Source organism: Phocoena sinus, chromosome 2, assembly GCF_008692025.1.
Source record: "Phocoena sinus isolate mPhoSin1 chromosome 2, mPhoSin1.pri, whole genome shotgun sequence".
NCBI lineage: Eukaryota > Metazoa > Chordata > Mammalia > Artiodactyla > Phocoenidae > Phocoena > Phocoena sinus.
In genome coordinates this window covers 53,554,612-53,582,403 of record NC_045764.1, presented here as the reverse complement: position 1 = coordinate 53,582,403, position 27,792 = coordinate 53,554,612, and the positions used below count along the sequence as shown (strand labels likewise).

Genomic DNA, 27,792 nt, shown 5'->3' with positions numbered 1-27,792 from the left:
CTACAGTGGCCCAAGCGGACTCAGATGCTATCCTAACAGAATGAAAGCTCTTTGTCTTAGACAAACTAACATACTTTAACTCTGGTGAGAAAATAAATAATGCAAAGATAAAAAGGGAAAGAACCCAAATAGCAAGTTTTGTTTAAAAAGCCAAGAAGGCCTAGCCTAGTTTTTACTGGTATTTGCTTCCTTTTGCTTCGCCCCCACTACGCACATGCACACACACAAACATACACACATTTCTATTCACTTTTTTGGGGGTGGGTAGGTAAATGAAGGACATGACTCCTCATTTTATGCTCACGTGGTCTCTGGATAATCTTTTGAACAACCAATTTTTGTACTTCTCAGAACTCCAGAACTTTTCAACCACATCTCTCACTTCCAGGCAAAAATACAAAATGCTGAAAACATCCCAAGGAAACATCATCTAGATGTTTTTTGGAGTACCACCATGGCTTAGTTGACACGTGCCACTTTTTTTCTCTTACAGTTCAAAAAGTCTGATTTTTGCTAAAATTCCAACTCTCATTCTATATGCTGCTGTTTTGAGGAAGTCACTTAACATTTTCCACTTAAGGCAATGTTAAATAATTCCCTTTACTCTCCCTGAAGCACTAAAAGTCACAGTGGTGTGTATTTAAGCTTACATTGTTATGATTACTCTTTAGAACTGTTGGAGTCTCAGTTAAAGATTCACAACATTTTGAGATAAACCTTTTCTTCAAGATATCCACCTGTGCCCCACTCCAGATTGTGAGCCCCTCCTGGAAAGCCTCTGGGCACTCTCAGCCCAGGAGATCAAGAAAGACACAGACATACTTACTCTAAAACAAAACAAAACAAAAATCAGTGCTAAATCAACACAAGAGACAAAGATTGCTAAGGCTGCTGTTCAGTGAAAGTCAAAATCACTAACCACCAGCAGTGGTGGAGCATCATGGGAAGGCCTAGTGGTTTCCAGTGTAACCAGGGAAGCCCAGGGCCTCCTTAGGGTTCCAGACAGCAGTCTGGTTTCCCAATTCATGTGCCTTCATTATGAGACCTGGTGAGAGATGATTCTCACCAGGAAGCCTCACATTTACTCATTCCCATAAATATTGGTGGCACCACCTCATAAAGCTCCATGGAGACTATACTGTATGTCAGCATAATTAGACATTTTTTCAACTCTGCAAATGGCTTTGGGAAACTTCACTGAAAGCCTCTTAAGTACCAGGGTGATATTAATTACAGACCTTTGTGACTATGATATGGGAAATCCACCCCAAGAGAATCTGTGTTCTTAGATACGGCAACCCAATTATATCAACTCAATCCGAGGAGTTTGTTTTTCACTTGTTTGATGTCTATTTATAGTAACAGTAATGCCCCAAATCTTAGATTTATAAGATTTTTTTCTGCAGAGCTCCAAGTGTTTCATGGGTGTCTCTTAACTTAATCTGAGGACATGGCCTCACTTACTGTAATCACCTCCAGTGAAAACTCAAGGCCAGTGCACCATGCAACCACGAGCCCAGCCCACAGGGCAGACAGACCTGAGCCCGTAGAGCACTGTCCCGTCGGGGTGGAGGCGGATCATGCGGTTCTTCACTGTCACTCCATGCACAAATGACTTTTTGTCATTTAAGAAATATGTGTCAGGCACCCAGAGCTGGTCAGCCACTCGATTGTCCAGCGTGAGGTTGAGAGGGATCCCAGAATAGGCGAGCCTTTTATCTCTCCAGTATTGTTGAAAATACATGGTCAAGGTGTAATCCTGGGGAATAAAAAAGAAAAGAAAAAAATGAGTTTGTGCTCAGCCAGAGGCCTGTTTCCTCCACCACTGGCCCAATTCAGGTTGGAATCCAGGAGAAATGGATGTTATTTTCAGATAGAGTTAGGAAGCAGTGGTTGCTTTCTTGTAAACACAAATACCAGTTTTAATAGGTGTACATCATGTCTATAAGTTCTCTTTTATTTAGGTAAGAAGCAGACTACAAATTGGCATTTAAGAGATAACCTAGAAATAAAGGCCCCCAAAAAAGTCATCATAAAATCAGGGTGCTGGCAGGGAACCCATGCGCTGGCCTAGGTCCTCCTCCTCTCACCAGGCAAACCTAGGCCTGAGCCGCCCATGACAGGCCAGGCCTGGCTACGAATTCTCTGCAGTCAGACTCCTCCTCTCCTTCTGCCCTCCACACAGCTGTAAATAGAAAACCTCTGGAATAGAAACACCAGTTGGAGACACCATGACCTGTGGGAGGGTCTCTACACCTCATACATCACATTTTCCTTTCCTTCTAGGTTGCCATTCTACACTACACAGCCATTTCTACACTAACTGGGACATGTCATCACCTCTAGAGGATGACATCTAGAGAAAATTGGACTAAAACCAGATGTGGGAAGAGGGAGCCAGGGGCAGTGCAGCCCCACAGGCTTGCCAACAAAGTAAGAAGCAAAATAGGCAGATGACCCCATGTTTTTGTTTTGCAGAGAAGTTAGTGCAGTAAGAAAGTGGGGAAAAAAGACAAATCAGAGGCTGAGCATGGAAATTCTATTTTTAAATTTCTATTCTTTTTGGCAATCACTGTTCAAGTCTAGAACAATCAGGTCTAAAAATCTGGTCATAGTCACTGGACATCCTAAACCCTGTCGTGGAAGGATACAAGCTGAAAATCCAAAGGTGAGGCGGTAAACTCTCCAACCAGGGAAGGAGAAATCACTGTTGTTACAGGCAGGAGCGCCTAGGCTCACGCACCGGCAGAGCATGTCTGCAACACCCTTGCTTTGCAGGCAGTGAGAGGCGGGATGACAAATCAGCTAAAGAATCCATCCCAGACAGGCAGACTCTTCTTGCTGCCTCACAGGGCGGTTCTCAGAGCTTGCTAACCCAATAACACCCATCTGTTACTAATTGCAAGAGTGCTGGGGCACAGGAGCCTCCAAAATGCCAAAGTACACTTGTGCTCCTCTCCAGGTGCTGTCACAGACAAGGAAGTGACAAAACCAATACGTACTAAACAACTACAAACAAAAGAAGTTTTAAGCTATAGTGCCCATAAAAAATCAGAGAGAGAGGTAAGCAAAATATGCAAATGGCCTGGGGAGTCTATTGACATTTTATCTACAACTTGAAGGAGAGGCAGCATTTCAGTGGATGAGAAGAAACGGGAATTTTTTCCTAGTCACCTACACGGCAGAGGTCTATGCCTGGTATTAACTGTGTTAAACCCCCTACACACAAAAAAACCCCACCACCAATTAAAGATTCTCACAAAGCAGGTGGTATTGAAGATAGGCCTTGGTCAGCTAGACACGAGGTAGGGGCATGAAAAGTCATACCAAGACCGTTGTTTTTACTGAATTGACAAGAAACCCCAAGGAGTGCAGTTTTGCTGGAACTTGGTGTGCAAGAGGAGGAAAGTAAAGAGTTGTGGGCAAGGCAGGACCCTGTGGCAGTGACCATAAAGTGGAAACACTCAAACACCAGCTCCGAAGCCAATGAACACTGAAGGTTTCCAAGTAGCAAGTGACAAAACCGTGTGTATTGAACATGTCATTTATTTTCTGATTTCTCATGCTTTAAATTCTGGGCCCTGGAGGGACTGCGTTCTCTCCCTCTAGTTCCTAGAGAGATCAAACAACTCTGCCAAGTGCTGGATTGTACTTTTCATATGCAAACCAACCACCCCAGAGCTCATACCTCGAACTGCCTTCTTTATTAGGTTCTCACACTCCAGGCCAGTACTTCATTCCACGTTCAGGTACCAGGCAACTAAGGATAGACTAGGTCCCAGGGCCTACTTTAATTATTCAAACTAGCCGATCCTAAGCCTGCTTACCCAGCCTGGCCATGCCCATTCTTTCCATGGAAGCTACAATAAAGGCTCACTCTCTGTGGCCTGCCCTGGTGCTTCCCCAGGCATCCCCTCCACAATGGCATGGCATGCCCCCTTCTCTTGGGGTCTGTGGGTGACAAACTCTCTTTTCAATGATAGCTGCCTCCTGACCTGTTGGCCTTGCCATACCTGAATAGTAATAAGACTACGTTTTAAGCACAAAGCTCTAGGAGAGGAAGATCAGTTTTGCAATGGTGAGTTCAATGGGTAAGACGGATGATGAGCAAAGTCCTCAGTGAGTGGGAGAGCTTGTTGATAGGTGATGTGGGAGGACAGAGAAAAAGAGTGCTGATTAGGAAGTCAGAGATAGTAGGCTTGATGTAGACCCTTGGGATGCAAATGGCCTGTGAAGTTCGCAATCATGCCCCCCGCATTACCATTAAGTTAATGTAGGTGATGCATTTTAACTGAAACATGCAAAGTTTTGGTGGCATAACAAGACGGAGATAAATTAGCAGGAGCAGCTAAAGGATTTTCAATTTAAATATAACCCTCCAAATTGCATTCTTATTGAAATAGAAGAGTTTCATCTTTCTCTCCTGGTTTCTAAGCTCTCATCCTACGCCTGAGTTGTGAAGTCTAGCACTGCTCTCCCATCTCCCTTCCAGCTGGCATTCACATGGGCTGCCATGAGGGTGGAGGCACTGCCATGTGTCAGTTGGCCCTGGGAACCCAGCTGTCATTCACAGTCTGCAAGCTCAGGATCAGGGTCTAATTTTGGATTCTGCTGCTCTCTACAGCATCAGCAGCAACTCTCAGTTTTGGTCTTGGGGGTTTGCTGAGTGATTTGAGTGGACTGTGGTAGGAGAGAGCTTAGGTAACAGAGGGAGAAAAAGTAGTAGTACTTAAACCCAAATCTGCTGCATGGGTTAAGCCTTGGAAAGCAAGGGTATCATGAAATCAGTGGGACACTAGTCAGTATCCCACTTCATTCTCCTGCAGAGAAAAAAGAGGCAGATGAAGGAAAGGTGACTCTACAGGAATAAGCCCCCTCTGCTCTCTTGTGCAGTTGGAGGACAGCTAATGGGAGACTGTGCGACTGGGGGGCCATGGCGCTGACTCCTGGGAGGGGTAGTGAGGAGCATCGCACACACTACCAGCAGCAGCTAACGTGGGCTGGCAGCAAGTGCCAGGCCTCATGCTATATCATCTTATTTAAATACAAGGCAGATATTACTGCTGTTCTCATTACCATCCCCAATCAATGAAGAAAGAAAAATTTAGAGAGCTCAAACAATTTGCCTCCCCACCCCCCATCCCATTAAACACAAGTAACTCGGGGATGTGGGATCTGAAGTTGAGGCCACCTCCCTCTGGGAGCAGGTCTCAGCCACACAGCTCTAGGGTGAGGTTTTATGCAGCCAAATAAACCAGCCTGGTGGGCGAGGTCTGCAAAGATGCCCCTGAGAGTGGAGGATGCAGCCACGTACAGTAACATATTTTTGAAGGGGAGTAATGAGAAATATGGCACCACCAAAGCCCCTCATCCTTGCAGACACTGAGCACAGCTACTCTGTAGACAGATGTCTTGTGAAGGTCTGTTTCCTCCAAGGAATCCCAGACAAATTGCTGGTTTCCAGGTTTGGAGTGATGTGGCAGGGACCAAAGAACACAGCCATGAAGAGATGCAATCTGTATGGATTGGAGAGTCTGCCAGGGTTGGATTTGAGTCAGTCCTCAGAAAAAGAAGATACCTTGAGATTGTAAAAGTTCCAGGAATCCACAGAGATCTAGATGGCAGTGGACTAGGGGTGGAAAGCAGGAATCCTGGACTCCTCAGGGAACATAAGGTAGAGGTGGGGAAGTAAGCTTTTGGTCTTTGACCTTAGCACTGAGGTGGACTCAGGTGCCGTCTGCATGGATATCTGCTGGTATGAAAAGCAGCAGAGATGAGACAGGGCTGCGAGGGGTGGAGCCTCTCAAATAACAGCCAGGCAGAGGCCCTGTGCTGCTGGAGCTCGTGCTGGGGCACTAGACACCAAGATGAGACAGACGGGGTGCTGCTCACAGAATCAGCCACCACACCACCCAGTGCTAGCGAGCCCCAGGATAGTACAAGGGGAGGAAGAGGCAAAGAAGGGGGCGGCCCCATAGGGCCATCTTGAGCCTTCCTTGCCGTCTTTCTTGGGTGTCACCCCCAAACATGGTGCAGCTGAGGGAGACTCGAGAGGAAGAAAGGGGACATGGCAGAGACCCTGAAGTGGCATTTCTTAAATAAAGGGCTTTCGGGGGCTCCAAGGGTCATAGGGATTAGAACCAGGCAGCACTGGTTTGATGGCAATGGCGAGCATCTCCATTCCTGGGCTTTTGTTGAGCTTACTGTATCCCTTTCATCTTTTCTACTCTGTGGCGTGATCCACCTGGGTACAGGGAGAAGTCTACAGGTCCATGGCATGGTGAAAGGGACACCAGGTTGAGAGGAACTCGTGCTTGTCCCCTCCTTCCCCACCTCCACCCTTTGCAGGGAGGCTGCAGCTCCAGGAGAGACAGTGGAGAGGAGCAGGGAGTATGGAGGAGAGGCATGGGGGAAGTGGGAGGAGCGGGCAGGAGGGGGTAGTGGGCATTGGGAGCAGTGGGTTCTGAGGACCAGCAGGCCCCTCTCTGGTGCCAGGGGCTTACTTAGATTCACACACACAAAGAAGGGACAGTGGTCTCCATGCACTGATTCTTGGCTGTGGCACACCCAGCCATATCAGCACATCTAGACAGAGCATGCTGGCAGAAGAAAGAGCAGGTACCGGCCCAGAGATCAGGGTTTACAGAAACAGCAGCTGCCAGTGGGGCTGCAGTAACAGGGCCCTGTGTCCCAGAGAAGCAGAATCTCCTCTTTTGCAGGTGGGACCCCCATAACCTCTACTCTGCACACCACCCCCACATTCTTCAGACCTGCTGCAGAATCTAGCTCACAAAGCTCCTTTGGTTATAATCTGATATCATTTGATTTTAGAAGACCGTGCTTTGGGTGAGGGTTGAGATTTGTAGTAGTTCAAGCATTTATAAAGTACCCTCCTATAAATTAATTAATTGACATACTGGTTGTGTGTGCACGAATACTGACTCACACCCATTGTGTTAGCAGATGTGTGAACAGCCCTGGGCACCCTGAGAACACTTGGCTTCCGGTTTAGGTGCAGATCCAACTATGGAATGGGGCTGGCACCGGGTAAGTGGGAGGCCCTGAGTAAAAGTGTTGATTTCCTAGGAGATGGGATTCACTGGAGAGAGGTCAGGCAGTGAGAGGGAAAATGCAAGTGTATCTTCATCCAGAATTCTCCAGGCCACTGAGAACTGGGACTTTCTGGGGTATAATGCATAATTGTGAGTTATTCAGTTAGAATTGGTTTGAACTAAGATAGTTCATCAAAATCATTAGGTAAGATAAAATGCCTGGAACACCTCTCTCTCTCTCTCTCTCTCTCTCTCTCTCTCTCTCTCTCTCTCTCTCTTTCTCTCTCTCTGTATTATAAAAGGTTTAGGGTGAACTTGGAATCAGCATGAAGAAATATTCAGGAATTGTATTCAAAACAAAGAATCTTTCTTAAAAAGAATCACAAAAAACAAAAGCATTCAATTAAAGGGCCATTTATTCCTGGGTCTTCTCTTAGGGATGGGAAAGCTCTTTGATTCTTTGATAACTAAATGAACTCAGGGCCCTCTCCACTCTCTCTCTCTCTGTTTACGTGTGTGTATTAAATCAAACAGCATGAAACCCTGAAGTCCAGTTAGGCCTGTCCCTGAAGGCTTTACACTGCCTTCACAAAGGGACAGCAAATACTAGTAGGTGGGGTTCCATAAGCTTGTAAGTCATTTGTTTAAAATTTGTGTCATATTTTCTCATTGAAAAAACATGACACAAGGGTTGCTAGGTTTTTCGCCAGATTACAAAATTCCATTTCATGCAAAAGTCAGATGCCACAGTTTCTGGGTAAGACACCAGCCCAGCCCATAGTCTCCCGTGGTTGGGAGCCAGTGGGCTGAGGTAGCGGAGGTTGGGGCAGGGAGAGACGAGGGGCAGGCAGGAAGTCTAAGGGGGCTGGGAACAGGCATTCTTGAATATGAGGCATTCAGGGGCCAAGCATTTATGCATAGGTGACTGTCCTTTTAAAATCTCCTGAGAATATACGAACAGCAGTGGTAACAACAAATAACAACAAAATAAAACCTTTAGGTGTATAACTCAAGCAGCTCAAATACATTTCAATAAGAGATAAACAATAATGGTTCTTCCTGCTTGCAGAAATTTGTTGGTATTTATCGCATTAAAATGACAAGAATACATATTGGAAAGTGGAAACACTGCTCATTATTCTGCAATTAGGTAATTGACTAGATTTCCTCAGCACAGGAAATGAAAAAATTTACTAATCCTGAGAAAGAAATGCAATCTCCAAGCCAAATTTAAATATTTAACTGCAGCTGTGAAAGCCACAGGACACCTGCATTTGCTTCTGGTTCAGCAAGTTTACGAGACAAAAACTCACAGGTAAGTTGTTCTCAGGTCAGGGAGGACAGAAAATTATTCTGAGAAGCTTATATAAGCCCTGGATGGTGGAGGCTTCCTTTGCAGGCATTTCTGCAACTAAAATTAGGCTGAGGGAATCTTGGCACTTCTGTTAACAAGATTTATTTAGAAAATCCTAATCCATTCCTTTTAATGGCCTAAAAATGAGTATCCAACACTGCATCCATCTCCCCTCCCACAACAGACTTCGCTGGTACCTAGGCTTCCATTTGTTGAATTCATGTGGTTGGAACCCAGCAGAACCCTACAGGCCACCCCCTGCCACACCAAGAACAAAGGCCCCTCCACGACCCCTGCCTTTTGTTTGTAGAAAAACATACATCTCTCAGGCCTCCCTGAGTCACAAAAGAGCAGGCTCAAGCAGTTAATGATCAGGACAATAGAGTCACAGAATCCTTCAGTTTCTGATGCACATTCCTGAGTCGTTGTACAGATACTATAACTGCCACCAGAGGGAACAAGCTAACTACGTGATGACCAGACTGTAGCCGTGACATAAGCTGCTCCATCTTGAGCAGTACTAAATCTATGGCTAGCACAATTCCAATAACTGGCCTTAAGAGAATGGGATTAACGTTATTGCTCATAATAATCTACATCTTTGTGGGCATCAAAATATTATAGCATGTTCTGCCCATATATGTAAGCAGGAAACTAAAATTGTCAGTAAAGAGATTGTACAGACCCTTGTCTCTATATCCTCCACTCTAAGAATACAGCACCCTATGTCAGCATGAAGAAGTTACAGAAGACAGAACTTCGTCCCTAATCCCATAGAAATGGAATGATGTCTGACAAGTGTAAGCAGCTCTTTTGCTCCTTTCCTGTTTGCCCATTTCTGTTTTCCTCAGGCCTTAATTATAAAAATGAGATCACTAGGTAACATTTAACCTAACTCCTGCTTTTGCTCTATTGAAGGTACACAATGCCTTGCCTAATCTGTTGATTACTTTCCTGGATTAAATGGAGTAAGAATGAAGAATTAAGTAGTTAAAGAATGACTGACTCTTTACGTCCAGCTTCCCCCTTAGCAAATTTGCAGGCCGACCGTGTGGGCAATACAGCTTCCACAGGAAAATCAGAAGTCAGCAGCTCTGCACACAGTGGAAAAATGATGAAGAATCTGACCTCCTAACTAGATGATTAACTGTGATTGCTTCCCCTTTTTACCTTTAAAAATTGTCATGACTGAGCAGAATCTTTGGAGTTGGTCTCAGAACATGAGTCCACCTTCTCCCCAGATTGCTGGCTTTTCTGATTAAAGCAACTTTCCTTTCTACGAACACTTGCCTCACAATTATTGGCTTTTGAGTGGCGAGCATCCGGACCTGAGTTTGGTAACATGGTGATCTATGAGAATAAAGCAAGACCACCTCCTTCTGATCACCCCTCCTCTTCCCTCCCTCTGCCTCAAGCCTTCATTGAGTATCTACTACAGGCCAAGAACCTTGCTGGGTGCTATGGACCCAGAGATGAGGAGGATATCATTTGTACCTTTAAGTAGCTCACATTCTGGTGGGGTATTCATCAAATCAAATCAAGGAAAATTAAAGTGATTAAGAGAAGGCACTTTGCACTCAAAAATGCCCAAATCTCAAGTCTACCTCCTGTTCGCTGGGCAAAGGTGGGTTAGCCTTTTCACTATAAGCCCATTTACCCATCTTGGAAGTCTGCCTGTCACACACTCTGAAGTGATTAGCATCACAGAGGGCACACATGAGGAGCCAAGAAGTGTACAACAATGCAAAAGAAGTGTATATTTAAGGGATACCTACTAAGTCTGTAGCTGGCAGGGGAGGAAGCTGGTGTGCAAATGCAGAGGAAGATTGCTGAGGCTTTCTGGTCTTCATATAGCTATTATACCTGCTGAAAGGCTCATAGTCTGCAATTTTTATTCATCCACTTAAATGCTAAATATATTTAGAAGATGAACTAGTCACCTCTGTATGATCTGGATGGGCTGCTGAAAATAGTTACAAGTTCCCCAGTCCTCTACAGTCATCTGAAAAACTGGCATAGGACATAAATTATTTTGAAAAGCTGCCTTTCTTTTCAAGTATGAGAAGATACCATAGCTATTTCTCTGGAGTCCAGTAAGTTTAAAATGCAAAATGATTATACTGGCCTACATTCAAAGGACAAAAAACTATGTAGTATCAGAAAAAATCGAGAATTCAACCTAAACCAATGAGAACCAGGAAAATTTAAAAGAGATGTCCTTGGCTAAACAAATCTCCAGCAGGGGCTAGTTTGCAGGAGGTGGTGCAGCAGGACACTTTAGACCACCAGGTCAGCTTCTTGCCCTGTGTCTTGCCTAGAAAAGTTACCTAATCACTCTGAGCCTCAGCAACCTCATGTGGAAAAATGAAACTAAAAATGCTCATTTTACAAAAGTGCTCTAACAATTAACTGAGCTAACAAAGCTTAACACAGTGCTTGACTCATAATAGGCATTTGGAAAATTATACATTCTCTTCCCTCATCCTAGAGCAGCGCCAGTCATCCTCCCAAAAGCCCCCCAGTACCTGATGAAAAAGGATCCTCTTTATCAGGTGGGCCCCCAGCCCATTGCTCCATGTCAAGTACATGCCAAACTCTAAAAAAATAAAATTAAATTAAAAAACCCTACTGTTCTCTATTATCCCAAGATGCCAGAAAGAAAGACTCAGCCTAATACTTTGGTGTAGAATTCTCAGCACCACCTGAAGCAGGCGTCACTCTTTGCTTCTAAAATCCCAAGTTCCATCTTCTACTCAGTATCCAAATGCAAAAGATGCAAGATTGTTTCCTGAAATGTATCAGGTTACTAGATTTTCCATAAAACATTTTTTTCTGCTGTGAAATATGTTGAAATTACAAATTTAAATTAAACACAAATTTGTATAACAGCTACAGCACTAATAAAAATACCAAACCAGTCACCCTGCCAGGCCTGATCTGCTGTGGCTAATCTGACCTTCAGGTGCCCCAGGGCTTACCTCCCACTACCGCTCTGTATACAAAGAACATTTCACTAAGTGCCCCTGCACAGCCTCCTTTAACTGTAAAATTGATTCTCCCAAATTGAGCATCAAGGAACCAGGAGCAAGAAGCATCTCCTATTCTTAACTCCAGCCTCCAGGTTTTTGTTCCTCCATCAGTGTCTCTGGCCTATTTCACTTTTCTGAGATGTCCATGTATGGATCCAGCGCCTTCTGAATCTTTCCATCCAGATGCCCCACATATAAACCAAGTTCAATGTGTCTAAAATTAACTTATCTTTCTACCTCAAATCTGTTCCCCATTCTCTGCTAGCATCTACCCATCTTCTGAACCAAACCAAAAACAGGCTATATACACCAACCTCTTCTTTCTTTCACATCTGAAATCCAGCATTCATTCAGTCACTGGGTTCTGTTGACCCAATTTCCTAAATACCTTCCACATCTAGAACTGGATCATGAGTCAGCAGCAGCAGTAGGAGGGTGGGCTGTGTTTCCACTAGTGTCCCCATGACAATGGATTAGAGATGAGCTCCTGGACTCCCAAACTGCACCTCAGAAGAACGCTTACCTATGGTGTCTGGAGTAGGCTGAGTCCAACTTCAGACCTCAGATATATTGTGGGTTAAATAGAAGAATATACAAGATGATCAAACGTCTCACACTCCATATGGGAACAGATGTTCGAACTCAGCACAAACATTGTATGAATGAGCTTTTGGAATGTATTATAAACTGGGGAGGAGTCATTTCATAATCTGCTTTATTTTAAATGAGTATTTATCTGAATAACATTCATTAAAGACACCAAACTGTTCAGGAAATTATATATATATATATATATATATATATACAGTCTGCAACATGTGTGTGTGTGCATAATCAGATACATAGCTTTATTTTCCAGCAACTATCTTTGATTAATAGGTTTCCAAGGAGGATGCAATGACTCAAATATGTCATTTATGCAAAGGTGCTCCTAGAACTGGCTGTGAGAAACAGCCATATTGCTTGTGCAAGCTGCCTTCAATACCTTTATATTAGAAAGATACTCAAACTGGGAGAATATTACACCTGGAGATGTGAGTGATTTGTCCACCTTCTGGTTGTGTGGCATTTCTCAAGCCTCTGTGCTCTTCCCTTGCTTGAGCACAGTGCCTACAGATGACCATGAGGTTAAGAATTCTTCATCCTAAAATAGTCATGGTCATCTCTTGGGTTACATGGCTTATAGAGTTCCCATTATTAGACTTGCTGAACTGAGTGTCACTCTGAATCCCTTCAAGAGAGCAATAAAGCAAAACAAGTGTTTCAACAGAAAGAAGAGTATCTATTTATCATAAAACAGAGGATGAATATTTCCATTTTAAACCAAGAACCCCTCCTATAAACTTAAACTGTGGGTATTCAAATGCACTTTGATTTTATACGTGTACCTCTATATCAAGGTTTAACACTGGATTTCCCCTCCTCAAAGACAAGTCATGTGGACTAGTGATGCCACACATTTTAAAGTACTTTCAGTTTCTAAGAAGACATGCTATTTTTAGCAAGTCCATTCATTTCTGAGATTATGTGTATTTCTGGTTTCTACCCAAAACTTGTTAGGTTATTGCTATTAGACAAATCACAATATTAACATCATACTTCATATAACTGAAAAATATTGGCTTGACAGTTTTTTTAAATTATTATTAATTTCAACAGAAATATTTGGAAGGGCATCTCTGCAAGGAATTACATGAAGCAATCCTATCCTCTGGGATATTATACTCATAGCCTGGGTAGCCAGAAACAAACCATAACAATTAATCAAGTATACACATGTATACAAACCATACAATGAATCAAGTATAGTGCCCAAGGAGGGAGAAACCAAGTGCTACCCTTTAGATGGGAGACAAATGACACTTTGTTCCTGCTTTTTTAAAACTTTTTTTAAATTGAGGTATAGTTGATTTATAATATTATATGTTTCAAGTGTACAACATAGTGATTCACAATTTTTAAAGGTTATATTCCATTTGTAGTTATTATAAAATATTGGCTATATTCCCTGTGTTGTACAATATATTCTTGTTGCTTATTTTATACATAATAGTGTGTACCTCTTACTCCCCTACCCTTATCTTGCCCCTTCCCACTTCCCTCTCCCAATGGGTAAACACTAGTTTATTCTCTATATCTGTGAGTCTGCTGCTTTTATATATATTGACTAATTTGTTGTATTTTTTAGATTTCACATGTAAGTGATATCATACAGTATTTGCTTTTCTCTATCTGATTTATTTCACTAAGCATAATACCTTCCAAGTCCATCCATGTCACTACAAATGGCAAAATTTCATTCTTGTTTATGGCTGAGTAGTATCACATTGGGTGTGTGTGTGTGTGTGTGTGTGTGTGTGTGCGCGCGCGCGCGCGCGCGCGCACCACATATCCTTTATGCATTTGTGTTCCTGCTTTTTGCACTGGGCCCACCCCACAAATCATGTAGCCGGCCCTAGTTGTGAGCAGTCAACTGTCCTTTGTTTTTGACTTATGAGATTCGTGTCTTCTTCCAGCGTCTCCTGCTTTTCTTCCTGCCCAACTGGCCTGCTTTGCTACTCCTTCCAATTCTTCCTTTTCTTCCTAATGCTAGAGAGCACAGGACTGCTTTCCCTGTGCCACCATCTACCCACTCACTTGACCACACCCTGGTCCCTTCTCTTCTCTCTGGCACTCACTTCCTTAGTGATCTCTTCTAGCTGCATGGATTTACATTCTACCTATATGCTTAGAATTCCCAAATTTATTCTCCAACCCAATTTTTTTTTTTTTTTAAACATCTTTATTGGGGTATAATTGCTTTACAATGGTGTGTTAGTTTCTGCTTTATAACAAAGTGAATCAGCTATACATATACATATGTTCCCATATGTCTTCCCTCTTGCGTCTCCCTCCCTCCCACTCTCCGCATCCCACCCTTCCAGGCTGTCACAAAGCACCGAGCTAATATCCCTGTGCCTTGCGGCTGCTTCCCCCCAGCTATCTACCTTACTACGTTTGTTAGTGTGTATATGTCCATGACTCTCTCTCGCCCTATCAAAACTCACCCCTCCCCCTCCCCATACCCTCAAGTCCGTTCTCCAGTAGGTCTGCGTCTTTATTCCTATCTTACCCCTAGGTTCTTCATGACATTTTTTTCCCTTAAATTCCATATATATGTGTTAGCATACGGTATTTGTCTTTTTCTTTCTGACTTACTTCACTCTGTATGACAGACTCTAGGTCTATCCATCTCATTACAAATAGCTCAATTTCATTTCTTTTTAAGGCTGAGTAATATTCCATTGTGTATATGTGCCACATCTTCTTTATCCATTCACCCGATGATGGGCGCTTAGGTTGTTTCCATGTCCTGGCTATTGTAAATAGAGCTGCAATGAACATTTTGGTACATGACTCTTTTTGAATTTTGGTTTTCTCAGGGTATATGCCAAGTAGTGGGATTGCTGGGTCATATGGTAATTCTATCTGTAGTTTTTTAAGGAACCTCCATACTGTTCTCCACAGTGGCTGAACCAATTCACATTCCCACCAGCAGTGCAAGAGTGTCCCCTTTTCTCCACACCCTCTCCAGCATTTATTGTTTCTAGATTTTTTGATGATGGCCATTCTGACTGGTGTGAGATGATATCTCATTGTAGTTTTGATTTGCATTTCTCTAATGATTAATGATGTTGAGCATTCTTTCATGTGTTTGTTGGCATTCTGTATATCTTCTTTGGAGAAATGTCTATTTAGGTCTTCTGCCCATTTTTGGATGGGGTTGTTTGTTTTTTTGTTATTGAGCTGCATGAGCTGCTTGTAAATTTTGGAGATTAATCCTTTGTCAGTTGCTTCATTTGCAAATGTTTTCTCCCATTCTGAGGGTTGTCTTTTGGTCTTGGTTATGGTTTCCTTTGCTGTGCAAAAGCTTTGAAGTTTCATTAGGTCCCATTTGTTTATTTTTGTTTTTATTTCCATTACTCTAGGAGGTGGGTCAGAAAGGATCTTGCTGTGATTTATGTCATAGAGTGTTCTTCCTATGTTTTCTTCTAAGAGTTTGATAGTTTCTGGCCTTACATTTAGGTCTTTAATCCATTTTGAGCTTATTTTTGTGTATGGTGTTAGGGAGTGATCTAATCTCATACTTTTACATGTACCTGTCCAGTTTTCCCAGCACCATTTATTGAAGAGGCTGTCTTTTCTCCACTGTACATTCCTGCCTCCTTTATCAAAGATAAGGTGTCCATATGTGCGTGGGTTTATCTCTGGGCTTTCTATCCTGTACCACTGATCTATCTTTCTGTTTTTGTGCCAGTACCATACTGTCTTGATTACTGTTGCTTTGCAATATAGTCTGAAGTCAGGGAGCCTTATTCCTCCAGCTCCTTTTTTCGTTCTCAAGATTGCTTTGGCTATTCGGGGTCTTTTGTGTTTCCATACAAATTGCGAAATTTTTTGTTCTAGTTCTGTGAAAAATGCCAGTGGTAGTTTGATAGGGATTGCATTGAATCTGTAGATTGCTTTGGGTAGTAGAGTCATTTTCACAATGTTGATTCTTCCCATCCAAGAACATGGTATATCTCTCCATCTATTTGTATCATCTTTAATTTCTTTCATCAGTGTCTTATAATTTTCTGCATACAGGTCTTTCGTATCCTTAGGTAGGTTTATTCCTAGATATTTTATTCTTTTTGTTGCAATGGTAAATGGGAGTGTTTTCTTGATTTCACTTTCAGATTTTTCATCATTAGTATATAGGAATGCCAGAGATTTCTGTGCATTAATTTTGTATCCTGCTACTTTACCAAATTCATTGATTAGCTCTAGTAGTTTTCTGGTAGCATCTTTAGGATTCTCTATGTATAGTATCATGTCATCTGCAAAGAGTGACAGCTTTACTTCTTCTTTTCCGATTTGGATTCCTTTTATTTCCTTTTCTTCTCTGATTGCTGTGGCTAAAACTTCCAAAACTATGTTGAATAAGAGTGGTGAGAGTGGGCAACCTTGTCTTGTTCCTGATCTTAGTGGAAATGCTTTCAGTTTTTCACCATTGAGGATGATGTTTGCTGTGGGCTTGTCATATACGGCTTTTATTATGTTTAGGAAAGTTCCCTCTATGCCTACTTTCTGGAGGGTTTTTATCATAAATGGGTGTTGAATTTTGTCGAAAGCTTTCTCTGCATCTATTGAGATGATCATATGGTTTTTCTCCTTCAATTTGTTAATATGGTTTATCACATTGATAGATTTGCGTATATTGAAGAATCCTTGCATTCCTGGAATAAACCCCACTTGATCATGGTGTATGATCCTTTTAATGTGCTGTTGGATTCTGTTTGCTAGTATTTTGTTGAGGATTTTTGCATCTATGTTCATCAGTGATATTGGCCTGTAGTTTTCTTTCTTTGTGACATCCTTGTCTGGTTTTGGTATCAAGGTGATGGTGGCTTCGTAGAAGGAATTTGGGAGTGTTCCTCCCTCTGCTATATTTTGGAAGAGTTTGAGAAGGATAGGTGTTAGCTCTTCTCTAAACGTTTGATAGAATTCACCTGTGAAGCCATCTGGTCCTGGGCTTTTGTTTGTTGGAAGGTTTTTAATCACAGTTTCAATTTCAGTGCTTGTGATTGGTCTGTTCATATTTTCTATTTCTTCCTGATTCAGTCTTGGCAGGTTGTGCATTTCTAAGAATTTGTCCATTTCTTCCAGATTGTCCATTTTATTGGCATAGAGTTGCTTGTAGTAATCTCTCATGATTTTTTTTATTTCTGCAGTGTCAGTTGTTACTTCTCCTTTTTCATTTCTAATTCTATTGATTTGAGTCTTCTCCCTTTTTTTCTTGATGAGTCTGGCTAGTGGTTTATCTATTTTGTTTATCTTCTCAAAGAACCAGCTTTTAGTTTTATTGATCTTTGCTATTGTTTCCTTCATTTCTTTTTCATTTATTTCTGATCTGATTTTTATGATTTCTTTCCTTCTGCTAGCTTTGGGGTTTTTCTGTTCTTCTTTCTCTAATTGCTTGAGGTGCAAGGTTAGTTTGTTTATTCGAGATGTTTCCTGCTTCTTAAGGTGGGCTTGTATTGCTATAAACTTCCCCCTTAGAACTGCTTCTGCTGCATCCCATAGGTTTTGGGTCGTTGTGTCTCCATTGTCATTTGTTTCTAGGTATTTTTTTATTTCCTCTTTGATTTCTTCAGTGATCACTTCATTATTAAGTAGTGTATTGTTTAGCTTCCATGTGTTTGTATTTTTTAAAGATTTTTTCCTGTAATTGATATCTAGTCTCATGGCGTTGTGGTCGGAAAAGATACTTGATACAATTTCAGTTTTCTTAAATTTACCAAGGCTTGATTTGTGACCCAAGATATGATCTATCCTGGAGAATGTTCCATGAGCACTTGAGAAAAATGTGTATTCTGTTGTTTTTGGATGGAGTGTCCTATAAATATCAATTAAGTCCATCTTGTTTAATGTATCATTTAAAGCTTGTGTTTCCTTATTTATTTTCATTTTGGATGATCTGTCCATTGGTGAAAGTGGGGTGTTAAAGTCCCCTACTATGAATGTGTTACTGTCGATCTCCCCTTTTATGGTTGTTAGTATTTGCCTTATGTATTGAGGTGCTCCTATGTTGGGTGCATAAATATTTACAATTGTTATATCTTCTTCTTGGATCGATCCCTTGATCATTATGTAGTGTCCTTCTTTGTCCCTTTTAATAGTCCTTATTTTAAAGTCTATTTTGTCTGATATGAGAATTGCTACTCCAGCTTTCTTTTGGTTTCCATTTGCATGGAATATCTTTTTCCATCCCCTTACTTTCAGTCTGTATGTGTCTCTAGTTCTGAAGTGGGTCTCTTGTAGACAGCATATATAAGGGTCTTGTTTTTGTATCCATTCAGCCAATCTGTGTCTTTTGGTGGGAGCATTTAGTCCATTTACATTTAAGGTAATTATCGATATGTATGTTCCTATTTCCATTTTATATATTGTTTTGGGTTCGCTACTATAGGTCATTTCCTTCTCTTGTGCTTCGTGTCTAGAGAAGTTCCTTTAGCATTTGTTGTAAAGCTGGTTTGGTGGTGCTGAACTCTCTCAGCTTTTGCTTGTCTGTAAAGGTTTTAATTTCTCCATCAAATGTGAATGAGATCCTTGCTGGGTAGAGTAGTCTTGGTTGCAGGCTATTCTCCTTCAGCACTTTCAGTATGTCCTGCCACTCCCTTCTGGCTTGTAGGGTTTCTGCTGAGAGATCAGCTGTTAACCTTATGGGGATTCCCTTGTGTGTTATTTGTTGTTTTTCCCTTGCTGCTTTTAATATGCTTTCTTTGTATTTAATTTTTGACAGTTTGATTAATATGTGTCTTGGCGTGTTTCTCCTTGTATTTATCCTGTATGGGACCCTCTGTGCTTCCTGGACTTGATTAACTATTTCCTTTCCCATATTAGGGAAGTTTTCAACTATAATCTCTTCAAATATTTTCTCAGTCCCTTTCTTTCTTTCTTCTTCTTCTAGAACCCCTATAATTCGAATGTTGGTGCATTTCATGTTGTCCCAGAGGTCTCTGAGACTGTCCTCAGTTCTTTTCATTCTTTTTTCTTTATTCTGCTCTGCAGTAGTTATTTCCACTACTTTATCTTCCAGGTCACTTATCCGTTCTTCTGCCTCAGTTATTCTGCTATTGATCCTATCTAGAGTGATTTTAATTTCATTTATTGCATTGTTCATCGTTGCTTGTTTCATCTTTAGTTCTTGTAGGTCCTTGTTAACTGTTTCTTGCATTTTGTCCATTCTACTTCCAAGATTTCGGATCATCCTTACTATCATTATTCTGAATTCTTTTTCAGGTAGATTGCCTATTTCCTCTTCATTTGTTAGGTCTGGTGGGTTTTTATCTTGCTCCTTCATCTGCTGTGTGTTTTTCTGTCTTCTCATTTTGCTTATCTTACTGTGTTTGGGGTCTCCTTTTTGCAGGCTGCACTTTCGTAGTTCCCGTTGTTTTTGATGTCTGTCTCCAGTGGCTAAGGTTGTTTCAGTGGGTTGTGTAGGCTTCCTGGTGGAGGGGACTAGTGCCTGTGTTGTGCTGGATGAGGCTGGATCTTGTCTCTCTAGTGGGCAGGTTCACGTCTGGTGGTGTGTTTTGGGGTGTCTGTGGCCTTATTATGATTTTAGGCAGCCTCTCTGCTAATGGGTGGGGTTGTGTTCCTGTTTTGCTAGTTGTTTGGCATAGGTTGTCCAGCACTGTGGCTTGCTGGTCGTTGAGTCAAGCTGGGTGCTGGTGTTAAGATGGAGGTCTCTGGGATATTTCCACCGTTTAATATTATGTGGAGCTGGGAGGTCTCTTGTTGACCAGTGTCCTGAAGTTGGCTCTCCTACCTCAGAGGCAGAGCCCTGACTCCTGGCTGGAGCACCAAGAGCCTTTCATCCACACAGCTCAGAATAAAAGGGAGAAAAAGTAGGGAGAATTAGTAGAAGTATGAGTAAAGAAAGAAGGAAAGGAGGAAAGGAAGGAAGGAAGAAAGAAGCAAAGAAGGAAAGAAAGGAGGGAGGGAGGGAGGGAGGGAGGAAGGAAGGAAGGAGGGAAAGAAGGAAAAAAGACAGAAAGAAAGATGATACAGTAAAAATAAAATAAAGTATAATATAGTTATTGAATTAAAAAATATTTAGAAAAAAAAAAGAAAAAAAAAAAAAAGGGACGGATAGAACCTTAGGACAAATGTTGGAAGCAAAGCTATACAGAGAAAATCTTACACAGAAGCATACACATACACCTTCACAAAAAGAGGTAAAGGGGGAAAAATCATAAATCCTGCTCCCTGAGACCACCTCCTCAATTTGGGGTGATTCGTTGTCTAAAGGAGGGAAGGAAGGAAGGAAAGAAAGAAAGAACGAAGGTAAAGTATAATAAAGTTATTACAATTAAACTTAATTATTAAGAAAAAGAATTTTTAAAAAAAATGTCATGGACGGATAGAGCCCTAGGACAAATGGTGGAAGCAAGAGTATACAGACAGGATCTCACACAGAAGCATACACGTACACATTCACAAAAAGAGGAAAAGGGAAAAAAATCATAGATCTCGCTCCTAAATTCCACCTCTTCAATTTGGGATCATTCCTTGTCTATTCAGGTATTCCACAGATGCAGGGTATATCAAGTTGATTGTGGAGCTTTAATCCGCTGCTTCTGTGGCTGCTGGGAGAGATTTCCCTTTCTCTTCTTTGTTCTCACAGCTCACAGGAGCTCAGCTTTGGATTTGGCCCTGCCTCTGCGTGTAGGTCGCTGGAGGGCGTCTGTTTTTTCGCTCAGACAGGACGGGGTTAAAGGAGCCGCTGATTCGGGGCCTCCGGCTCACTCAGGCCGGGGGTTCTCCAACCCAATTTTTAAATCAAACTCTAGAATCAAGTCAACACATCCAGCTTTAACTACTAATGCTACCCTCAAAATGGATCCACTTACAATCTTTCCCATTCCCCTGGTGCTATTCTGTCCTTACAGTTACTCGAGTCAAAATCTCCAGTCATTTTCACTCATCTATTCTCTCACATTCTATATCAATCCATATGAAATTCTGTTGACTCCACATGAAAAGCAGACTGTGGTCCAGCCACTCCTCATCACTAGCGTGGCTGCCCCCCTGGTCATACACCCTTCCTTGGTAGCCTACAGACCAGTTCCCTGCACCTGTGCTCTCCAATGCTCCAATTCTCAACAGGTGACTTTTTAAGTCAGATAATTTGCTCCTGTGTTCAAAACCATACAGTGGCTCCTTATTTTATGGAAGTAAAGCCCAAGTAGTTGTGCTCTGGCCCACTTACCACCTCTCTGACCTCATCTCCTTTGCTAACTTCACCTCAGCAACAATACCCTCTTGGCTGTTCCTCAAACAACCCAGGCACTATCCCGCTGTAGGCCCTTTCATTAGCTGTTCCTTCTGCCTGGGACTCTCTCTCCCCAGATAACCTTCTGGCTGACTTCCTCACCTTAGTCAAGTCTTTACTCAAATTCACATTTTTAATGAGCCTTCTCTGACAATGGCAACCTTCATCCCTTGCACCCTCCCTTCCTGTCAACCCTGATTACATTCTACTTGATATATTTATTTATTATGCTTACTTCCTTTCTCCCATGCTAGAATGTAGGCTGCATGAGAACAGGAATGTTTGTCTATTTTGTTCAATGATCTATTCCCAGCGCAGTGCTAGGACAGTGCCCAGCACATAAGAGAAATTTCATAAACATTTGCTGAATAATAAGCAGAAGTTCTATGTAAACTGGGTTGCCAGTGTGTCCCTTTATAAAAGATCTGCATGTGCTTTCATCCAGTGTTCCAGATTGGTTGATAACTTTGGATCACTTTCAGTGAAAATTTCTCCACAGTTTTAAGTCAAACCCCAAATCGAGATTAGTACAGGTATACGATACAAATTCTCAGGGCAGATGTTTTCCATGCTACCTAAGGCCCAGGTAAGACAGACATTTTCTTATCACCCTTTGATGGTTGGGGAATTTTTTTCTAGACCACTCTTCCAATGGGTGTGTAGCCCCTGAGTGTGCTGCTCTATAAAGACTCAATTTTAACTCTCTGCTTTGTGGAATTCTTTAGTCTCTCTGTTTCTGCCTGACCACTAACCTCAAGCCACTTGGTTACATGGGGCAAATGACCCCAGGTCTTCAAGTGCAGCTTACAACACTTTCATCCTCAGCTTTCTCTCCAAATTGAATCTCTGTCCTTTTCTGTGGCTCCTGGGGCTTTCTCTTATTTTTCTGTGAATTAAGTGACACATTTAAATGATGTTTATTATGATTTGTTCACCCTTTCTAATGGTTTTATACTGAGAGTTCTTTAGAATTTATCCCTTCATCATTCACCTGGGACTTGCTTCCATCTCCAGCCTGGGCCCAGCAAGGTTGCCTAACGACCTCCAGAGGGCACTCTTTTGCCCTCATCTGACGCTATCTAAGCAGCTTGCAGCAGGGCTGAAGTCCATTCTCAGGACACTGCTCAGCCTCTGATAACACTCTCCTGCCCTTTCTACTGCACTGGCTGTGGGCTCAGGGCTCCAGTCCAGCCCCCCTCATCGAGGTCTCAAGGCTCGCCTGCCTAGGCTCATCCCTGCCCTGCCCCCTTCCTCCTCTCTTCCAGGGTGAGATCATTCATTCCTAAGATGTTTAACTCTTCATTTTTACCTGCAGGCCGGGTATTCCTCTGAGCACTGACTTTCTCCTCAGCCACCTGAGGAGACTGCTCCATCTGGTTGTACCTTGTCATCTTTATTCTTTCTCTTTCCTTATGCCCCATCCAATTCCAGGGCCCACCCCAGCTACACTGAATCAGAATTGCAGGAGGTAAGACCCAGTGCTGGTAATTTTAAAAAGCTCCTTATGCAATTCTTATTTTTGCATGTTCATATTCTGATGATTATTTTGACTTAAAATTATACTGAACCTTTTAATTTCATTAAAATCAGGAAACTCTACTTCTATATTTAGAAAGCAGGCACATGTGTACCAAAAGGCAGCATGTGGACAACTCTAGCCATGCACTGCCGTGGAGAGCAGAGTCTGTGCTGGGCCAACTGCAAGAACACAATCTTCCCACGTGCTTTCAGATTCAGGTGGATGCTAGGACAGTCTCACTGCAAACCACTTCAAGAAGCGCTGAACAAAACCCAGCAACTCCATGGCAACAGATGACATGACAACGGGGAGACGTGGGTCAGGGCCTTAGAACCACAGGTCTCTGACGGGGCTGCAGCGTGGGTGTCTGAGGGCTGCCTCAGAGCATGGATGTTCTGCCTTGTTCCAGGCCCTGATGCCATAAATAACTACAGCCATCAACCCAACATGTGCCATTACTGTCAAATACCACACTGGCGGGCTGTTCAGTAAATTAATAATAGAAATGAATATTCCCGAATACTTATTTAGTACATGTTAAATTTGCTTGCTATTTATATCATTTAATGAAAGATCTTTTTATGTCATATAGTGTATTCACATAGTGATGTATTCATATAGTGTATTTATATAGAAGTTTATATAGCACTCTCATGGTATTCAGACTATCTCATATATTGAGTTTTTTAAGCTGTTTTGTGATGATTATGCTTATTTTAATTCCTTTAATATCTGCTCCTGGTAAATGTAAACAGATGTTTCTAATTATTCCCTTTCAATGCTCATACACACAACCCAGGCATGCACGTGGAAGATTTAGAATTAATGAAGAGAAGGTGAAGTGTCTATGGAGCCAACAGGAATCGTGAAAGGGTGGTTTTGATTGTTAAAATGTCCATGTTTTGCTTTGGAAGTTGGTAAATAAAGAGTAAATAAATAAGAACTCTTAAAGTATTCCTAAGGAAGAACATTGTTTGAAGAAAGCAAGTGCTCTCCCTCCACTGGCAGTGTGATCTTGTTAAACATAATATCTGACACTATTCATATTCAAATGAGTCCAAAGGAGTCATGACACAGAGCTATGTACCAGCCAACCTGACTCTAGCCATTGAAAGCAAATTTATTTGTAGCAGCCAGATGGAGATTTAAAGTAGCAAAAGGTCTCTGTTCACCAAGGTGCTGGTTAGAACATCAACTGTCAAGTTAATTGTACATTTTCCTGATTTTGTGAGTAATGTTGGATATTAAAATACAGGTTTTCCATATGTGACTTGCTCATGTTGGATAGCAGCTAGACTATTTTTAGTGCGAGACAATAATTCTAAGTGTCCTTTATGTTTCTCGTTCCTCTGCAGGCTTTCTCAGAAATCCCACAACTAGGATTCAGCCACTATGTTACACATCTTGTAGAGACATTTTTCCTTCCCAGGAGTTTGGAATTGTGAGTGCCCAATTCAGTTATAATGTAACCAAAGATGTCAATCAATTAGTTGCTGTGTTAATCAGAATTCGAGTTTATAATTTATAACTGGCAATATAATTAACAGCTGGTAATTTAATCAGTTGTGATCCACTTACTTTACATTCACCTTTAAAGCTGTGAAATTGTTGTCACTTAAAATGTACAGGGTGTGATGTCACAAAAGCTACTCTCCTTTTGGTTTTCTCCTGCTATGTTCTAATTCAAAATTCAACCCCACAACCCAGAGAGGCCATCTGCACCAAGTTAACCAGAACAGTACTGTGACCTAAAAGATCCTTAGACTTACTTCTCAGCCCATTATCAAATTTACCTTTACGCTGCATGTACTACTGCAAATACTACTACGCTGCAATGACTACTCTGATGATCTGAGTGCCTTCCAGTGAGGACAGGAGCCAGAGAACTAATGTCTGAACTTGATCTCTGCACAGGATGACTTCCCAGAACTGCAGCGGGTGTCAGGAGGTTCTGTGGAGCATCTTGACAGAGCCATCCAGCAACCTCACTTTTCAGGGGTTCCTTCCCTCTGGGTCTGGCCAGATAAGGGTAAGAGAGTAAAGAAGGAGGAAAGGAAATGGGCATAGCTGAGGTTCAAAGATTATGCCAAAGGACAAGGGCACTGGGGTAGAGGGCCAGAATGTCCTGTGGAATACAAACTGGTGGTCGGAATTAAGGTTTCCAGAATTATATTTTTCTCCCTCAACTGCCCATGACCAAAGCCACTGGATCTGTGAGGGAGCTCACCTCCCCTTCTGGTCAGTTTCATCAGCCCAGGCTGGGAGCCACACCTGAAGAGCCCAAGGGTGGGTGGCGATTTCTTCATCCAACTTGTCTACCAGTTCATGGCAGGGCCGGTGCCAGGTGAACTTAGCCTCCCTGGCTGACAGAGGACAGTTGACAGCAAGACGCACATACAAAAGGAATGAGAAACATAAAGGACACTTTGGATCACTATCTCACACTAAAAATAGCCTAGTTGTTATTCTATATCTATTTACATATATATGGATATGTCCTCCAAAGCAGTAATAGATAGCCATACCAATATGTAATTTTTAAATATTGTGGGTTATTTGCAAGAAAGATTATCAGTTAGTCAGTGGACAGGCATTTATTAAATCAATTCATTTATTCATGGAATTATTCAGTCACTGTATTCATTCATTCATCACTTTATATTCATTTATTTATTACATTTGCCTCACCAAGCTTATAAAAATAAATAGTTGTTATGGATTCAGTTCACAAGACATGTAGCATTTTTATTTAGAGTCTCTGTTCAAGCCCCATTTTTCTCTCATCAAAATCTTTCAAAGGTCTGTCTTTCCTTTTCTATCCTTTAATAAGAGATGGCCAGCCCATTGTGAGCACATCCACCAAGCAACCCTAAATCCTTAAGCACAGAATCACTCATTAGAGCAAACTCCAAAAACAGCAGCTTTAGGACTCAGCCGAAGTACAGTCTTCAGCTGTGGGCAGGAGTAATTTTCTTCCCATGGTGTTTTCTAACTCCCTCGCAGTACACCAAGGTCAGTGCTGTTGCCATTGCACTACTGCTGAGCATGGGGACATGCTGGACCCAACATGGGACCCAACACACATCCCCTGGGTCTAATGATGACAAGCAAGTGTGCTGCGGAGGTCCACCCTGCAGGGATGAACAGCCTGTGACATGAACAGGCTGTGGGCTGGGAGCAGCATGTGGGTAACTCGGTCTGGACTCCAAGGTACAACTTTCTCACTCCTTTGTTACTTTTTCATGTATTTATCCAACAAACATTCCTGTATGACATTGCCCATACACAGGAGAGGGAATTCAAAAGGATAATAAGACACTGTCAGTGTCTAATATAACTGGTGCCCTTATAAAAGGGGAAACTTGGACACAGACATTACACAGGGGGAACAGCTGTGACCATGAAGGTAGAGACTGCAGATTCTTCTACAAACCAAGGAACACCAAAGATTGCCGGTAAACCATGAGGAGCTAGGAGAAGGGCATGGAACAGATTCTCCCTAACAGCCCTCATAAGGAACCAATACTGCTGACACCTTAATCTTGGACTTCCAGCCTCCAGAACTGTGAGACAATACATTTCTGTTGTTTAAGCCACCTGGTCTGCGGTGCTTTGTAATGGCAGCCCAAGCTACTACAAGCAGACAAACATACTGCCACAGTCCATGAAGGGTGGTGGTGATGGCAAGAGAAAATTGTGAATGCCAGTAGAATACCTATTATTTAAAAAAATGAGATAACAAATGCTAGCAAGGATGTGGAGAAAAGAGAACTCTGGTGCACTGTTTGTGGGAATGTAAACTGGTACAGTCACTACTGAGAACAGTATAAAGGTTCCTCAAAAAATTAAAAGTACAACTACCATATGATCAAGCAATCTTACTTCTGGGTATATACCTGAAGAAGATGAAATCACTATCTTAAAGAGGTATCTGCACGCCCATGTTCACTGAAGCATTATTTATTTTGTAACAGCCAAGATATGGAAACAACTTAAGATTGAAAGATGAATGGATAAAGAAAATGCGGTGCACACACACGTGTGCACACACACACAGGGTAGAATATTATTCAGCCATAAAGGAGGAAATCCTGTCATTTGCAACAATATCATGGACCTTGAGAGCATTATGCTAAGTGAAATAATTCAAGACAGAGAAAGACAAATACTATATGGCCTCACTTATACGTGGAATCTAAAAACTTTGAACTCATAGAAACAGAGAGAACAGACTGATGGTTGCCAGGGGCTGAAGGATGGAGCAAATGGGGATATGTTGGTCCAAGGGTACAAGCTTCCCGTTATAAGATGAATAAGTTCCAGGGATCTAATGTACAGCATGGCGATTTTAATGAATAATAGTTAATAACACTGTACTGTGTACTTGAAAATTGCTATGAGAGTAGAGTTTTAATAGTCTCACCACCACAACAAGAGAATGGTAACTATGTGAGGTGAAGGATGTATTAACTAACCTTATTGTGGTAAACATTTCCCAATATATATGTGTATCAAATCATCACATCGTACACCTTAAACTTACACGATGCTATATGGGGAGGAAAAAGTAAATATTCCCTGGCCATTTAAAATACACTTTTAAATAAACAAAATGCCTCTCCCCGCAAAAAAAAAAAAAAAAAAAGGAAAGAAGTGAATGTGTTTGGGAGAAATTTAGGCAGTAAAACAACAGCATCTTCGTGATGGTTGTTATGGGGCGAGGGTGGGGTGGTGAAGGAAGCATTAGTAGAAGTCAGGCCAACAATGAAAGGCAATTCTATCTAATCAGCTTGTGACAGTATCTGCAAGACAATTTTAAGCTATAGATTTATAGTAAAACTAGAAAATGAGCTAAAAAGAAAAAATTTAAAACACCTCTGATATCTCCAATCAAATGTCACCCTTGGTCACAACATTTTCATCAAACAAGGAATACATAACTTTGCTTTATGTGTGTTTCTATTTTCTCTTAATTTCTA

The 27,792-nt window shown here is 41.8% G+C and overlaps 1 protein-coding gene across 2 annotated transcripts in view; it reads right to left on the bottom strand.

Annotated features, from left to right (window-relative positions):
* The window catches only part of GABRB3 (gamma-aminobutyric acid type A receptor subunit beta3), a 247,594-nt gene that overhangs the window by 76,950 nt on the left and 142,852 nt on the right, over window positions 1–27,792 (bottom strand). For both annotated transcript variants that reach the window (XM_032624917.1, XM_032624916.1), the window contains exon 4: window positions 1,539–1,759. In XM_032624917.1, the coding sequence (XP_032480808.1) occupies window positions 1,539–1,759 (221 nt within the window). The remainder of the gene's footprint in view (window positions 1–1,538; window positions 1,760–27,792) is intronic.